The sequence below is a fragment of the Eulemur rufifrons genome, chromosome 8 (assembly GCF_041146395.1).
Source record: "Eulemur rufifrons isolate Redbay chromosome 8, OSU_ERuf_1, whole genome shotgun sequence".
Taxonomy (NCBI): domain Eukaryota; kingdom Metazoa; phylum Chordata; class Mammalia; order Primates; family Lemuridae; genus Eulemur; species Eulemur rufifrons.
In genome coordinates this window covers 122747342-122764788 of record NC_090990.1, presented here as the reverse complement: position 1 = coordinate 122764788, position 17447 = coordinate 122747342, and the positions used below count along the sequence as shown (strand labels likewise).

The 17447-nt window shown below is 50.6% G+C and overlaps 1 protein-coding gene across 1 annotated transcript in view; it reads left to right on the top strand.

Annotated features, from left to right (window-relative positions):
- The first annotated feature begins 14794 nt into the window (after positions 1-14794).
- The window catches only part of STYXL2 (serine/threonine/tyrosine interacting like 2), a 28925-nt gene continuing 26272 nt past the window's right edge, over positions 14795-17447 (top strand). The window contains exon 1 of the mRNA XM_069479107.1: positions 14795-14926. Coding sequence (XP_069335208.1) covers positions 14817-14926 — 110 coding nt within the window. The 5' untranslated portion in view covers positions 14795-14816. The remainder of the gene's footprint in view (positions 14927-17447) is intronic.

The following is a 17447-nucleotide window of genomic DNA, read 5'->3' as shown; positions in this document are numbered from 1 at the left end:
GACCCGCATAAAGGTTCCCGTCGTGTCTGACACACTACCCACAGACTGCCCGCGAAGGGACCAGTGCCACTGGCAGGACCGGAGTGGCCCGTGCACGGCTGGGCCCCCACACTGTGGCACTATGATCGCAACAATGCTCAGTCTCACAGCAAAGAGAACCAACCCACCGAGTCATTCCTTAGCCAGACCCCGTCACCGGAACTCGGACACGCTTTCTTCAGCACCGACAGGTGTTTAACATGTGCCTAAAACTCGCTGCCTGTTCTGTTCCGGGAGACGAGATAGATGCCCACAAAGCCATCTTCTCACCCTGGCGGAGTTTATGGACATAGACTAGACTGATACACACACTTAAGTCCTCTTGGCTGAACTCTAAGTTCAATATTTGCTCACAGGAGAGAAATCGGTGTGGACTTTGTGTAGGAGAAGAACTAGGGCTGGCGACTGCATAGAAACTGCACCCACTGTTTGCCGGCTCCACATCCTGGTGACAGATGAGTCTCCGCCGAATGGAGCAGGCTGGGTTGGCTGGATTCAGGAAGTCTCTGAATACCCCTTCCCAGGAGGGATACACTCCTGTCAACCCCCCCTGCCCCTGTTCTTGTCTCTCCCCGCTCTCCCTTTCTTCCAGCTCAGAAACGTCTCTTCAAGCATTTTATTCCCGTGTCTGTAGCACTCTACACGGGCTGTACAGCTTCTCGTGGCCGTTTCAGGAACTAGCGTAGCGTAGGGCTTAAATGCACAGGTTCTGGAGCTAGAAGGCCTTAGCTGGAACCTCAGTTTCTTTATTTACTGAATGTTTAACCTTGAGCAGTTTATGGACGCTCTCTGTGCCAGAGTCCTCACTTGAAAAATGGGTTGAGTGAGGACTAAGTCACTTATGAAATGTGAACCTGGTGTAGAATGGTTCCTAACTCATCATCGGTGCTCAATAAACGATAGTTACTATTACATACATATTTCATATCGAACCACTTCTAGTTCCTCATCTAACAGTCTGCTGTTGAGGTAGCCCTTGGTAGACGTTAATCACAGGAGACGCCACCCACCGTCACCACGAGTCAGCTCTCCGAAAGGAAGAGTGATTGGTAATGATTGTAACTAACGACTAGATCAGTTTTAGGGATCATTATAACAATGAGTTAAAATCCGTTTATGGTAATAGATTTGTGAGGAAGGAAACAGAAATGCATGGATGACAAAGAGCTCACAAAGAAACAATCTTGCACCAATGCAGAGCGCTGTTTAGGTGTTATTTGTAAACCCGAGAAGGATCTTAAAAGGCTGATCCCAGGCCCCGAGGCACGCTGACATTTTCCATGATCCTGGATGAGAAGTTATCCCGTGTTTTAAGAACTTCATGCCAACAGCCATGTTGGGAACACTCTATAGAGAACCTAAATCCTTTCCACAAGATTCAGTCAATTTCCTCTTGCTCTGATATCTCTGGCAACGAAGACACCTGCCTGGACTTCTCAGTCATGTCCCATTACATACTCAGAGGCTTCTAATCTTTGCAATCACCAGCTTTCTCACCTCCATGTGGAATAAATCCAGCTCCTTCCACTTCTTTCCGTGGGCTTTGTGTTTATCAGCCCTGCAGCCTCATTCTCTCTTCTGTGGGATCTTGTGGGGGTGCTATGCCCATCCCTACTCAGCGGATGGGACCGAGCACAAGGTGGGACCTTTAGTCCGTGATTAGAAAGCTGGGAAGTGGAGAGGTTCATTTCTAGAGCCTTCCAGCTGCCTCCCTTCCTACTTCCTTGCAGAGATTGGCATTGGGTGTCGCCTTTCCCGTTGCCCAGAGCCCACCCTCCTCCAGTAGTTGCAGCTCTTCCATCCTGTTGGCTTCCTTTGGCCTGTGCCCCTCGTGCTCCAGCAGTTTTCTTTCTTCCCTCCTCGCCCCCCACCCCACTCTCCTTTCTTCTCAAGGCTCTCAAGAAGAGCATCCATCTGATCAGCTGACTCATCGTAAGGTGCTGATAACTGTTAATGCGCTGATGTGTTAGCCTCCGTGGGTAGACAAGTTGCACAAGTGGGAAGAACAAAGGCTTTTACCTGCAAAGAAGGAATCATAAAATCTTCCAGCATTAGGGCAGTTTTCAAAAGAAGGTGTTGTGAGCACACGCATTGCCCTAACAGGAATCTTGTAACTCTCCCAAGCAGAGTTGATCACTCTGTCCTTTGTGGCACCTACTAATATCTGCCTCCTAGTGCCACTTTCTCATGAAACTTTATTATTACACAATGTGGCAGAGAGGCCAAGAGCACAAACGCTGGAGCCGCACTGTCCGGGGCTCCTCCTTCTAACCTTGCATGACTGCGGTAACCCTGGGCGACTGAATCAACTTCTCTGCGCCTCCCTCAGTCTCCTCGACTGCAGCGTGAGCATCACCACGTCATCTAACTCCTGGTTGTGAGAGGGTTGCGTGACTTAGCGCTGAGCGCAGAGCCTTCTCCCTGGCACACAAGCGAGGGCTCTACGTGCATTCCACGCTGCGTCTTCCTCCTCTGCTAGAGTTGTCTTCACCTTCAAATCCCCAGGACTCAGCACGTGACCAGCACATAAGAGGTCTCAGACAAGTGCTCTTTGACAGCCAAGGAATGAGGTAGAGAGAATTTAAGCCTAAAGCATGGGTAGTGTTTATAACCAGAGAAACTTGGTGGAAGAACTTGTCCCATGAATCACTAGAAATTGATCAAAAATAAAATAAAGGACCAACGGAGCCCCGGAGAGGGGACGCAGAGTCTGGAAGATACCCCAGAAGGAAACAGGAGAGCTCATTTAACCTCCTTAAATGGGCTGGGTATGGGGACCCAGCTTGAGGCCTCGATGATTGCTTGTAAATAATTAAGATTTGTTAAGGAGAAAATAAACTGTCTCTTGAGAGCTAAACCGAAAGTAATACACCCGGGGAGGATAATGAAATACTTGATGAGACCGGCTGCTTGAGGCAGACACAGCGCATTACGGGAGCCCCTGGGAAACGGCAGCGGTGCCTCCACTTGGAACATCCGTCTGCTCAGAGAAACCACAGTCCTAGTAGGGAGGCCAGGGGGGGCCCAGCCTGCCCAGGGCTAGCAGCCACGCGCTGGGGTTGAGAAAGTGCCAGTCTCTAGGGAGAAGGAGGCAGTTCACACACACACACACACACACACACACACACACACACACGGGTTGGTTTGTCCTGCCTCCTTAGGTGGGACAGTCCCTGCGGGCTGTCAAACCGGCAACTGGGAGAGGGGAGATCAAGAGGCAGGGAGGGAGGTGGTTTAGGACTCAATAAAAGTCTGTTGAACTGTTTGTTCCACGTGGAACTTTAGGAATCTAGATGGATTAAATGAGTTTCTCTTTAAGTCCTAGTTTGGCGCAAGGCACTGGGAAAAACGACCAGAGGTATGCCCCTGGCCCACCTCTCCGGAAGCCCACCGCGACCACCGCAGCCCGCACTGCTGGCTGGTTTTCCTGAACTCCTTGGGCGGCAGGTGTCGCAGGCACATGGAATTCTCAGGTTGCTGCAGGTCTGTGGGGGGGGGGCTCCCCCTCACCCCAGAGGGCACAGCACGCTCCCCTGAGCAGGGGCTGTGTCTCTGGGGGCCCTTCTGCCCACCACATGCCGGCTCCACCCGAGAGGGACCTACAGGGAGCCGGGTGCTAATAGGACCTTGTTGATCGAGTGCCTTCTCTGTGGCACAGTCCTGCCCAGGCAGCAGTTAGAGGTCACTGTGGCCAGCATCCTAACGGAGCCTAAGTGTTAAACAGCAAGCGTTAAGGCAGGCAGAGAAGGGGCTGCGTTAAAACCAGGAAAAGAGATTTTAATGGAAAGGCTTTTAAAGAAGTAGGACTTGACACAGCCCCCGGGGGGCTCACAGGTCACTGTGTGGAACTGTATATACATGGGGAATAAAGCAGGATGCAAAACTGTGTCTATTAGTACAACAGTATCCCCACACCACATAATCACACAGAGAGGCAGAGAACATTCCAGAAGAAAATATACCAAAATACAGCAAGAATAACAGTTATCTGTGGATTCTGGGATCATGGGACAACTGGGGTTTCTTCTTTGTGTACTTTTACTCTCCAAGTGCTCTGCAACAACACACAGTTCTCCTGTCCCTATAACGCTAAGCAGAGGCCAGGACATGGAGACAGAGAGGGTGGCCTACTTCATCAGGAGCTCGCCTAACTCAACAAGACGAGGAAGCTGAAACCAGAGGGCGCAAAGGATGCTGAGCAGGTTTCTTTAGTCCCCTCTGGGCCTGAAGAGGCAGAGCCTTGGGGCAGCTTGTGCCTACAGGAAGGTGCCCCCAGAAAGGAAGGGACTGAAAGGGGAGAAGCAGCCAGACGGCTGCGACTCAGGCTGGGAGGGGCGGGAGGTGGGGGAGGGCCGGGGCACAGGTGGAGGGCTCGCTGGCTCACCGTAAGTGTCACTTGTTCCCTGGGTGCAGATGGAGATAAGTCGGGGGCAGGTGCAGGGCGGGGCGCTCTAGGGACGCACATTTTATGCTCCTGTCACAGTGAACTTTGTGACGGTCCTAACTGGGAGTGTCTGCCTGTCCCCGGCATTTATGGCATCCCTGACTCACCAGGGCAGAGGAGGAGGAAGCCCCTCAGGAAGGAGGCAGGTTCCAAGTGTGACGGTTGGTGCCCTGGGCAGAGAGGGCTGCTGGGGGAGGGGATGATCTGGGAACAGAGCCCTGCAGAGAAGGCAGAGAGAACAAGATGGGGACACAACCTGAGCGCTGCCAATGTGCGGTGATTGGAGCGGCCATGAAACTTCCCTTCCAAGTCCAGTGTGTCCTTGAGGCACAGAGGCATGTCACTACTGAAAACCCTGCCGCTGAGAGAAGGCCCTGGAGCTCCGGGGAAAACGCAGGGGAGGCCTGGGACAGAGGGCGGACACACTGAATGACCCTCTCCCTCGCACCTACGGCGCAAATCCACTTTCCCAGCTAGTCCCCCTTATCCATCGAGCCCCAGAAAAGGACACAAGGCAGGCATATGTGAGAGAAACGAGTGAGACTGGGGAAGCGGAGCCTGGAGAGAAGCAGGGGCAGCGGAGACCGGAGGCCAGCAGGAACGGCGGCGGGAGGCCCGGCTCAGCCGCCGGCATCCACCCAGCAAACGGCTGCCCGGCCCGTGTCCCAGGCCCCGTGTCCCAGGCACGGGGGATACATGGCTGGCAGAGACAGACTCAGTTCCTGCTCTTGGGGGGAGGGGGTAATAAATAAGACAGTAATAAATAAACAATCATAGAAATTAATGTAAAACCGCCATGGTAACCAGTGTTACGCGTTCGATGAGAGGATTTGGGGATGAGGAGAGGTTGCCCTGAGGAAGGGCCCTTGAGCTGAGAGTGGAGGATGAGCAGGAGTGAACCATGAGGAAACGGGAGACGAGGTAGGGTGGGGGAGGGAAGACCATTGTGCAAAGGTGCGGCATGCTCCAGAAACTTAACAGGCCAATGTGTAGCGATGGGGCCAAGAGGGTGGCTTGGGGGTATGCGATTCCCCTGTGTGCTATCTGTTAGCCCCACTGTCATTCCAAACAAACCACAGGCCAAGTGAAAGCAGCACCCTTGTCCCATCAGGGCAGTTTAGGACAAGTCTTGCCATCTGCTGTCAGGCTGCCTGCCCCGCACCACAGTCCTCCGACAGGCAACTCTGGAGCCATCCCACAGCCGGGGGGCCAGAAATGGGGGCTGGGCCCCGGCCTCACAGGCCATGACAACGACATGAATCATTATCCTAATAGTAACGGGAAGTTACCGAAGGGCTTTAAGCAAAGGCGGTGACATAGTTGGGATTTTATTAATATTTTAAAGGATCATCCTGGTTCTAGGACGGAGAAAAGATAGGAGAAGAGGCAGACAGGCTCACAAAGCAAGTTAGGAGGCTATGGCTGTAGGTTAGGAGAAGCAGCTTAGATCAGCGGGGTGGCAGAGGAAATAGAGAAAAATAAACAGATTCAAGAGATGTCAGAGAGTTAAATCATCAGGCAGAGTGACAACTGGAATTTGTAGGTGAGGGAGAAACAGATCAAGAGTGGTGTGGCAGTTTTAAAATATGGTCCCAAAATTCTCTGCAACTCTTCTCATCAAAAGGTGGGGTTCATGTGCCCGCCCTTGAACTGGGTTCCACGACTGTTTGCCCAACAACAGAATATAGTGGAAGTAATACTGGGTCAGTTTCTGGGCAGAGCCCTTAAGAAACTGGCAGCTGTAACTTCCTGTCTCTTAGAATCCAGCTGCCATGCTGTGAGGAAGCCCAAGCTTATCTGTGGAGAGGCCCACAGAGAGAGGAGCCAGAGTCAGCACCAATTTGCTAGCCAGTGAGTGCACCATCTTGGAAGTGGGTCTTCTACCCCAATTAAGTCACTGCAGCTGACACTTTGCATGGAGCAAAGACAAGCTGTCCCTACCAAGCCCCATCCAAACTGCAGATCTGCAAGCAAAATAAATGATTAGTATTGCTTTAAGTCACTAAATTTGGGGGTGGTTTATAACATAACAATAGATAAGGTAACAGATGACTGCTAGATTTCTGGCTTTCATTCCTGGATGGATGGATGTCATTTATTGAGAGAGATCACTGGGAGGGACCTAGGCTTGGGGACAAAGATCATGACTTTGGTTTTCAGCTTGTGAGTTTGCAGTGTTTTGAGATATCTAAGTTGAGAAATCGTGTGGGCTGTTGGACTTGTAGAACTATGGCTCAGGAGAGAGGTTGGGCTGCAAGACAGAAATTTATGAGTCAGCTGGGAATGGGCAGCCACTAAAGCTCTGGGTGTGGACCTGGATGTAGAGTGACAATAGAAGAGACCCTAGGACTGAGCGTGGGGGCTCTGACATTTTATGGCAGGGCAGAGGAGGATGAGGCTGCAAAGGAGACATGAAAAGGCCAGGGCCAGTGATGTAGGAGAACAGGGGAGGATGTATCATGGGGGCCAACAGAACAGCGTGTCTCAGGAAGGAGGGGGTGTCGAGCAGGGTCAACACTGCCAGGAGGACACACACACGCTGGGCCAGGCACACTTTCCCCGCGGCCTCCTGGTGACCAACATCACAGTAAGCAGTGTGGCTGGGTTGCCAAGAAGCCCCGGGCTGGCACTCTGGAGGGCAAAGGCAAGATGAGGGTCACACCTGAGCCCATGAACCCATTCTTCCCTAGGTCCCTGGACCAGAAGTGTCGTCACCTGGGAGCTCGTTAGAAATGTAGACTCTCAGACTCTACCCAGACACTACTGAATCAGTCTGCACTTTAGTGAGGGCCCCAGGTGGCTTGTGCGAACACTAAAATGGGAGAATGCATGCAGCTGGGCCCCCCGAGTGGAGGCCCCAAACCAGGAGTTGGACAGTAGTGCAGGGAAGCAGCCAGCCGAAGCGAACTGAGCTGCAAGTCACATGCAGAGTATCCAAGGCAAACCCCCAATTTGTAACTCTAAACCTACACTGCACATCACAACCCCCTGGGTAACTTCAAAAATCAGAGAGAAGCCCGGATCCTGCCGCTCTGGATTCTGATTCAGAAGCTAGGGGGAGCCCGGGCATCTGTATTTATACCCCACAGATGATTCTCAGGGGAGTCAGGGTTGATAGGCACTGCCCTAAATTGTCACTCCTCCCATTTTGAGCACGTGCCCGTCTTAGACTGACCATTCATTTCTTCGAGGTTGGGACTGAGACTGGACTGGGGTGTTTTGATCCAGACTGTCTCTCTGGCAGACAGGCCGTGTGATTTGCCCCAGGCACGGGAGCAAGTCCTGTGAGCACTGGCTTCTGACTGGGGCTCCGGTGCCAGCGGGTGGTGCTCGGGCCCCAGCTGGGAGCCGAGCCTTGGGGATTGGCGTGGCAAAAGGGCCCAGGGCCACGGAGCAGAGGGAGGGTGGCTGCCATCTTGCCGTTGCACTTGCAGGCTGACACCACCCTAGCTCTGGCCTAAATACCATGCTCCTGGGGTCCAGATTCTCAACAGACGTGCACATCTGAGACCGAGCCCCTTAAGCCACATAGGCTGGGCCAGGCCACTACATAGAACTTAGACACGTAAGTGACACTGGGCTCAGATATGCCACTCTGCTAGGGCAGACCCCAGGGAGCAACCCAAGCCGGTGTGACCAACAGGAACATGGCACTTCAGAGCAGGAGGGAATAGGGCACCACATTTAGGAAAAATTCTCCTGCTGGGTATTGTGCCTCTATCAAAGGTGCCAAGGAAGGATTCTAAAATGGCATGATCAACCTCAAAAAGCCAGCAATGTGGAAACTTAGTTCCGATCAAAAATCTACCACGGATCAAACATCTATGGATTGATTGAAACTTTTATATATGGGGGAAGAAAAAATATTTTTTCTCATCTGGTATGGTATTTAGTCATGATGGATTCCTGTATTTCTTGTGTAAAGTGGTACTTTCCTAACTTTTTCTAATTTAATTTAGAAAAACAAGGCAGTTTCCTCTAGGTCTAGGAAGGTAGGGCGTGTGTGTGTGTGTGTGTGTGTGTGTGTGTGTTATGGGGTCTTCAGAGATTTCAATGGCGCTGGGCAGAGCTGTTTCCTGACTTTTTTCCCCTGGAGCTGCCCTGGTGGGTTCCTCTGTATGCATCTCTTTTCCCACAGCTGTACTTTCCAGCACATCAAATCTTTCACGGAGTCTGGTAACTGCAAAAATCCCCAGCGTGGAAGAGCCCTGATACTGTGCACACACTGGAGCATTTTCTCTGGCGGTCTTTGGGAGGGGCCTGGTACATGGTGACCTTCTTGGTGATAATTTAGGGCCCAACCACAATGACTTCCAACCACTGACTCCCTTCTCGGCACCTATCTGCCAGATCAGAACTCGCAGACGATTGGTCACCAAAGTCTAGTTAATTTCCTATAACTTAAACTTGCCCTCACTAATAGTAACAACAGTACTAGTAACTGGCCTTTACTGAGTGCTCACCATGTGCCAGGCACTGTTCTACGATCTTTACTTGTACAGACTCATGTAACACCCACAATAACCCTATGGGAGGTGCGATGTGCATTTTGCACGTTGCAAATCACCCTCTCCGTTTCACAGACGAGCAGACTGCGGTTTAGCAAGGTGAGGTAATTTGACCACGCTGCAGTCAGTTAAGGCAGAGGCACGGGGCCAGCCCTGCTCAAGGGCAGGACGGTGGGGCAGGAGCATCTCCCCAGCAGCAAGGTGTGTTTTGTCACCGACTCTGTTTAGAATTGTCAGCACATGGTGATAATAAAAAGTGGACCAACTTTTAGTCAGTTTTATGATTATTGTTAAATTCCTTACTACACACCTTATGTTTGTGCTGCTTCCAAACGACCCAATGTAATATCATCTGCTTCCCCAAAGTCCCATTGAGTCCTAGGACCTATTCTCATCAGCCCGGTGTTTCCCTGCCCAGGCCTCAGCGCAATCTATTCCTAGGCAAGGTCAGATGGGGAAGGAAGGAGAGTAAAGGCAGTAGGTTGCTCTGGAACCCAACTCAGGCTCCACCTCCTCCAGGAAGCCTCTCCTAACATCCCGGCTCCTTGCTGGGCCTCCCTTATGCAAAGGAGGAGGTGGTGTCCTCTCCTTAGGCATTGTGGGGAGGGATGCCTGGCTGTTTTTAGGTTTGATCTTTGAAGGCCTTTCTTGTGCACCTGCAGACGGCAATGACTATCTCCCCACTTGGCAAACTCTGTCCCTGGCCACCAAGCCTGGCTTCTGCTGCCCACTGCTCTGGCTGCTTCCCCTTCATGTGAGATGTAGAGGAAGACAAGGTGGTGAGCACATGACTCTGGGCCGGGCAGGCTGGGAGGATGGAGGGCAGCGGGTGGGGATCGGAGACACACTTTACTGGTGTGTCTGAAAACATGCCCAAGAACTGGTTCTGCTGGGTGAGTTCACCCAGGGGTCACCTACCTTCTTACAGGGTGAAGCAAAATGTCCTGCTCCAGGCAACCCAGAGTTAGGGCCATTTTTCATTCTAAGCCGAGTGATTGTTTCGTTTTGAGGTTTTTCCCTAAGCCAAATTACTTCTTTTTGTTCATGCATGGATGCAGCCAGACTGCAAATGGTAGGGCTACACAACGGGTGGGAGGGGAGGGGTGCATGGCAGGGGAGGGCTTCTGGCGCAGCAGGAGAAGATCAGAAAGTCACTGGCCCAGCCAGGGAGGATGGTCTTTTCCTCTCAGCCTCCCTCCCTCGGGCCTGGAAGCATCTTCCCTGTCTGGATCTGACAGCTGAGACGGGCTCACTGGGGACTGATCATTCCAGACTCCTCACTCCTGTGGTGCCTGCACAAACTATGTGCTCGGCAAAGAATTGTTCAGATGAAGGAACAAACCAACCAGGCCATCTAAGCTGAAGAAGAGGGGCTTCCTGCCTTCATCAGATGGATTTCCTGGCAGAGCCTGGGCCAGCCTGAGCTGATGGTCTTTTCTAGTTCTACCTGCAGACCGTTTGGCCCAGCCCATCCCCAGCACCAGGCTGCACTTTGCTCCAGGGACCCAAGGCCAGGCTCTGAGAGATGAGGGTGGAGGAGGAGCCTGGGGGCCTGGGAGAACCTCTGTGAGCTGTGGGCCTGGGCTCTGGGCTTGCGTGTGTGTGCTGAGAAGTGAGCTCTAAGCCACAGCCTCCTGGGCCTGCTCCCCTAGACCTGGGGCTCCTGAGTTTCCTGGTACAGCTCTCCACCCTCCTCCTCATCCTTGCTGGATCCCGGAAGCCCGTAACAAAGTCTGAATTGTAAGCTGATGGCCAAACACGCTGAACTAAAGACACTGCTAAAATTTCTCCAACCCCCATTTCTCAACTTCCCTGTCTCCGTTTTGTTTCCTTCCCATGCCCGGGTACCCAGACACCTAGGCTCCCATTCCAACCCTCAGCTGCCCCGCAGGTCCCCACACGGCGGCTTTGCTGTTCAGCCCTTGATTCAACCACATAGTCATGAATGTCTGATTTCTATTTTGGAGCATTTTCCCCCCTTCCAAGTTTTCAACGACCAAAGAACCAGAAGGTCTGGGGAGCTTCTGGGTGCTGGACGGAAAAGAGGTTTACTCACCTATACAGAGTGTCCACAGCACAGGCCACATCTTCTCCACCATGGCCTTGCTTTCTCTCTGCCCCAAACCCAGCCTGGCACCAGCAGGCACCAGGCAGGTCTGGGCTGGCTGGTTAAAGCGCCAGTAGCCTCGGGCCTGGCCCCACCTGAGGTCCCTGCAGTTCTTCCTCTTCCCACTCGCCTCTGCCCGGCCTGGCCCACAGGCCCTGCCCCTCGGCGGGACTGGCAGGTGAGCTCACCTGTGGGATGGCCTCACACTCCACCTACGCCACCACGGTCCCGAGAGGAGTCTGCCGTACTTTCCCCTTGAACCAGTCACCTCCCCTGCCTTGCCCTAGGTAGCAGGTGTACAAAGTCCTGGACTTCTCACAAAGGTGTGGTCCTCTCTTATAACCGACAGGAAATTGTCTCCTCGTAATAGAAAAGGAAATGCTCTCAGAGGTAGGGTCCAAGCCAATAAAAGAAGGGTGTTGCCCACATTTACCGAAACGCTTCAAGCAAGACACAATACATTCTGTTTCTCTACCTGTCTCCTTCTACGGTGCCCACCCCACAGCACGCTAGAGGTACGGTCACGAGGAAGGTGGAAAGTCCGTACGCTCGGAGTTTATGGTCTGGTGGGGAAAGTCGTGAGTACACAAGTAAACGAAGATCATCTTGGAGACAGTGCGACCAACTCATCTCTGTTCTCCTGGGACCGTCTCAGTTTTCAAACCACAGAGGACTCCCTCGGTCTCAAGCAAATTGAGATGCTGGTCACCCTACTCAAAGAATGATAAATGCTGTGGAGAACATAATTCCCCCTGAGCAGCCACCATTACTAGTTTCTTCCATAGATATTCTGTTAATATATGATATATATTATTCTATATATGATAGAATATACACAAGTGATTGTACACCGAATACACTCTTCTGCAATGAGATTTGGTTTTATTTTCTATTTTCCACTTAAAATATCTTGGAGAGTTTTTAGTATGAGTACATATGATACTACATACAGTACTACCCCCGTCTATTTAATGGATGATAATATATGAGCGACATAATTTGTTTAACTGAATTATACTTTTAGGATGTTTTGCCTCATCTTTCACAATTATGAAAAGAGTTGCAACTAATATCTATTATGCATATGTTATTTCACACATGTGATTATATATGTAGGATAGATTCTTAAAAATAAAATTTCTGAAATGGCTCAAAGGTTATGCACATTTATAATTTTTATAGATATTGCCGAACTGTCCTCCATAAGGATTTTATCAGCCTACACTCCTATTAGCAGCGTATGAGAATGCTTATCTCCCCACAAACACACTAACACACTTATCAAACATTGATAACACAGTTATCAAACATTTTGCTCTTTGCCAATCTGAGCAGAAATGATATGTATCTATAACTTACTTTAAAAAATGAGCAGTGAAATTGAAAATCTTTTTAAATAGTTGTACATTATTTGTGTTTCCTTTTCTGAGACTAGGTAGCTCATTTGCCCATATTTTTATTGGGTCGTTGGTCCTAGCTTATTGATTTCTAATGGCTCTTTGTATATTAGGAAAACAAACTTCTAGATATGATAAGTGTTGCAGATAATTTCCCCACTATTTCTTTGCATTGTGAATTCAGAATTTCCTACATAAATTATTTCATCAATCCTTTCTGACTACTAGGTTTTGTTGACACACAAAAGTTGTTTTCTGTTTATTACATTTCATTCAAGTAACTTGTTGAATTCCCTCAGGTACCTTATTGAATATGCAATAATTTTTCAGCCCAACATTTTATGATGCCATCGCCACATTAGTCTTCCTAGCACACAGCCCTGATGATGTCACTTGTCTGGTCAGGTCCCATCAATGACTCTGCAGAACCTCACAAATCAAATCCAGCTCCTGAAATTGGCCTTTTAGGTATCCTAGCATTTGCTCTCTAACACAGCCTCCCTTCCAGAAATGATCTTCCATAATGTGTAACTTATGCCCTGACCAAGTCAGACATCTTTTTACACCCGGAACACGTACTTTCTTACCCCAAAACTTTGTCCATGCCATCCCCTCTGTAATCTGTGTTTACTTGTTATAATCTAACTTGTCCTTCAAAAGCCAGCTCATATATCACCATTTCTTCCGTGAAGCCTTCCCTGACTTCCTCAGTCAGAAGGGCTCTCTCCCTGCTTTGAACTCACACAGCGCTCTGGGTCTCTTTTAGGGCACTAACTCCATTCTGTCTTATGCTCGAGTTATTTTTGGTCTGTGTCTCATTCCTCCTAATAAACCGTGAGCTCATTCATTCAGCCGGTTTCTAACGATACTATGTGCCAGGCATTATTCCACCTAGCTAGGAAGGAAGACTGCTTTAAGCCATGTGTCTCACTAACTTCAGTCGTACGTACAGTGCCTGATGCATAGGAGGTAATCAGTAAGTGTTTGTAAGTGGGTGGACAAATGGCTGGACGGACAAGGGGGTGGAAGGGGTGACTATAGAATGTGCGGGATGAGAGGTGCGGACCGTGGCGTTGCCGGGCTTTGCTCTGATGACAGTGATGTACAGAGCTCGCAGAATCTTTGTACCACCCAGGGCTGCCAACTGACCATCCCGTGGGCTGTGAATGAGGGGGAGGAAATGTGGAGCGTGACCACAACAGCCCAGTGTACCGTCCAGAGACGGCTCTGTCAAGAGGAATGTCACCCTGGTCACCAGCAATGACCACTCTAATCGCACTGTGGTTCTCTCCCAATACCTACCTCTCAGAGACCCTCCCCGGTCTATAAATCTGTTATTTTTTTTCTAGGCTGACACGAGGCTGAGGTGGTTTGTTTATTCTTCTGGATCCTTGGATTTAGACTATCTTCTGGAAGGACTTGGAATAGGTAGCCCTGGGCAGGAGGGTATGGAGAGGAAGCCCAGAGAAAACCTGTTCTTTAGGCCTCTCCCTCCACCGAGCGGGACCCCTTCCAGTTGGCTGTGAACGTGGCCTGGGGAGAGCCGGCCGGCAGGGAAGGAGTTAAGCGAGGCCTGCGTTCTGTCGGTCCTGAGCCGCATTCCTTCCTCTCAGGGGTCCGCCAGCCTATGGGGCCAGAGACTAAATTTAGAGGGTGGCTAAGGTTTCCTGTTAACAGCTGTCCTGCCCCTCAGAGAAGCAGCACTCGGGAGAGGAGGAGGTCGGGCCTTCTCTCACCGGCTGAGCTGTTGTCCGTGTCGCTCAGCCCTCGGTGTGGACGGTGTGGACGGACGGGCAGGTCCGCGGTGAGTGTACCTCTCCCCTCACCTGTCCTGGGGAGCCTGGGAACCACAGCCACAGGGGTGGCGGCTCTGTCGCGAGGGCAGGGCCCTGCCATGCTGTCTGAGACCAGCTGCTGGGGGATTTCATGTCCCTTAATAGGCTGTGGGATGGTGCCCGAGCCAAAGGCCCTGACTCCTGTGGCCTTGGTGAGAGTCACCGAGGAAGGCCAGCTGCACCTCCCCCAGCAGGGACAAAGCTGTGTGCATGAGTGCAGGGGTGTGTGTGTGTGTGTGTGTGCGCGCGCGTGTGCGTGTGCGTGGCGTGTGCTGCTTGGTGTCCTGTTAACTATAGCTGGCCCAGGTCTCACTGGATTTTCCTTGGGAGTCCTTTGCCCTCCAGGGTATTAGCATGTGGTGACCTTCCCATTCCTAGTTCCACTGAGGTGACATCACTGACACTTCCCCCCCCCATAAAGACCTCTAGAACCTGATTCTCTAACTGCCTTTTCCTTGCCAAACTTACAGCGGCTGGCAGGCTGTCATGGCGACCAGTGGGGACCCAGAGGAGGAGCAGGTGGTCCCGGGCGAGGAGGATGAAGCCAACGTGAGGGCAGTGCAGGCCCACTACCTCCGGAGCCCCTCCCCCAGCCAGTAAGTGCACGCTGACTCCCACAGCCCCGCAGCCACGCGCGGCAGGGCTGGGAGCAGCATGAGCCGCGGGCCCCGGGACTCCACAGCCACCATCCAAGTCCCCTCACTTAACAAACGTAACCGAGTACGTTTCTGTGTCGTACTTTCTGGAGGGGGCAAACAGGCCAACAGATCGCAGTGTGGCCTGGTAAGTGCTAGATATTAGTATGTCTGGGCCAGGGCAGGGAACAGCTGGACTTGGAAGGGTCACAGGAGGCTTCCTGGATGCTGTTGGACCTGAACCTCGAGGGATGAGTAGGAGTTTGGCAGATCCACCTGCTCGTGCTTCATTCACTAGGATTGGGGCTGGATGTGGGGGCGACAGGCCACAGATCATAGGAGAGGCCCATAGAACAGTGCCTAGTACTAAAATGATTTTTTTTATCCATGATCAAGCCGTGTCTTCCAAACTGGGAGATGTGCATGCCGGGGGCACGTGGCAGGGTTCCGAGAGATAGGGAAACACGAGGCATCTTCCTGGGGAGTCCTCTTCATTTTATGACAAGTAATTTAAAACGTTCTTATTTACGTTAAAATACTTGAGAAAATATTACGATGTCAACTGACAAATTTGCATGAATTTTTAAGACAAATCGCGAGACATTACAGAGGTGTCGTATTTAACTGCCCGCTAAAATAGTGGGTGCCTGTCCGTTTCCTTCTGCTATAAACGATAGCAGGAGACCCAACTTCTATTCATAGCTCTGTCACCAAATTGATGAGAAGAATGACTCAAACGATTGAGCCTGTGTCTCCTTGTCTGTGAAGAGAGAAAGCAAGGCCCAACAGAAATATCTCAAAGTGACTTTACCTCTAAGTATTTATAACTCTGTTTGACTTCGCTTTTTCTCAGTTCTGGGGTCTTGCTGGCTCCTGCTTCTCGGGGCTCAAAGGTCCTCGCCACTGGGTTAGGATGGAAGCAGGGCAGGTGCTCCTCAGTTACAGGCCAGGGCACGTGGCCTCCACGGGGTCTGGGGACTCTTGGAAACTCAGCATTATGTTGCCACTTAGAAAAATGATCAGGAATGAGAGATGTAAAATACACCCCTCCCTCCTTGTACACCCCAGGATAAGGCAGAGGTAGCTTCGTGTGTGGCTGGGGTAGGTGGCAGTTTTGCGCATTACTTAGGGCAATATTAGCTGTTATATCAAAAGGACGTTTCTTTCTTGCTCAAATAAGTTCCAAAACGGGACCCCGAGCAGTAATTCAGGAACTGAGGCCCCTTCCATCTCGTGGATGTGCCATTTTAAATCACGGCTTCTGAAGTCTCTCTGTGCTCATCAGTAACAAGACAGAATGGAGAAGGGACTAGAGAATTTCCTGGGAGGTTTTTTGGGCCAGATCTGAGAATGGCCACTTCACTTCCACTCGTATGCCATTGGCTGGAACTCAGCGAGGCCATGCTTTCTTGCAAGGAAGGGTGAGAAATAAGATCCATTAGCCCAGGAAAAAGAGGAAGTGATTTCTTTGACACACAGCAGTCTCAGCCACATATACCTCTCGCGTCAGTCAACCCACGTTACCCTTTTCCGCACTCATAGCACATGTTTCCTGCCTCCCAAGTGAGACAACCCCAGCTCCCTCTCACCAACTGCTGCATACCTGGTTCTAAGGCTGGGTTCTCCGAGGGGTGTGCATTCTCTCCCTCGGGTCTGAAGGTAACACCTTATGGTCTCGCTGGGATAACTGCCAAAGGGCTCCCATTTTATAAAGAAAGGAATGGGAGCTATATTGATAGAAATCCTATGATTAATGAGCATGGCTAGCGCAGATGTGGGGAAACCTCCTAGATCTGCCCTTATCTGGATATCTGGGAGGAACTCCCTTGTCGGTGGTTGTCTCCGGCCTGTCGCCCTACTGTCTGCGCCTTCCTCCTTGTCCGTTACTCTCAGTAGCCACATCTAAAGTGGCGTGGGAGGCATGTCTTCCTAGAAGGCTGTATAGCTTTTGCAGACTGTGTCCTGCTCATGGAAATTTGGGGGCCCAAAGGCTGTTGTGAGGCTCATACCACCCAAAGGCTTTTTAAAGCTCGTGGTTTCTTTGAAAGCATGATCCCTTCAAAAAACTCAGTAGGTTTCTGATCTGTGTAGACCAAACAACTCCTTGTGTTAGTCACCACACTCAAAATTCTTTCTTATGTATAATTTTCCGTCCTGCTTTATTTCTTTGCTTCCTTGTCTCAACTCAATGACAGTTATCTGGAGAGGTTATCTGAAACTGTAAGTTTGGGTGGAAAATCTAGGATGCGTGTTGTAGTTTCTAGTGTAATTGTTAGAAAGTTTTGCAACAGAATGTAAAGCTAACAAGCCAATGAAGGGAGGATGAGAAAGTAAAATATAATCAATCCAAAAGAAGAAAAGAAAGAAGAGAAAAAGAATACAAAAGTAGCACAGCAAATAATAAGAAAATAGTAGGATGATAGATTTAAACCCAAATATATAAGTAATTACATTAAATGAAAATGGGCTACTCCAATTAAAA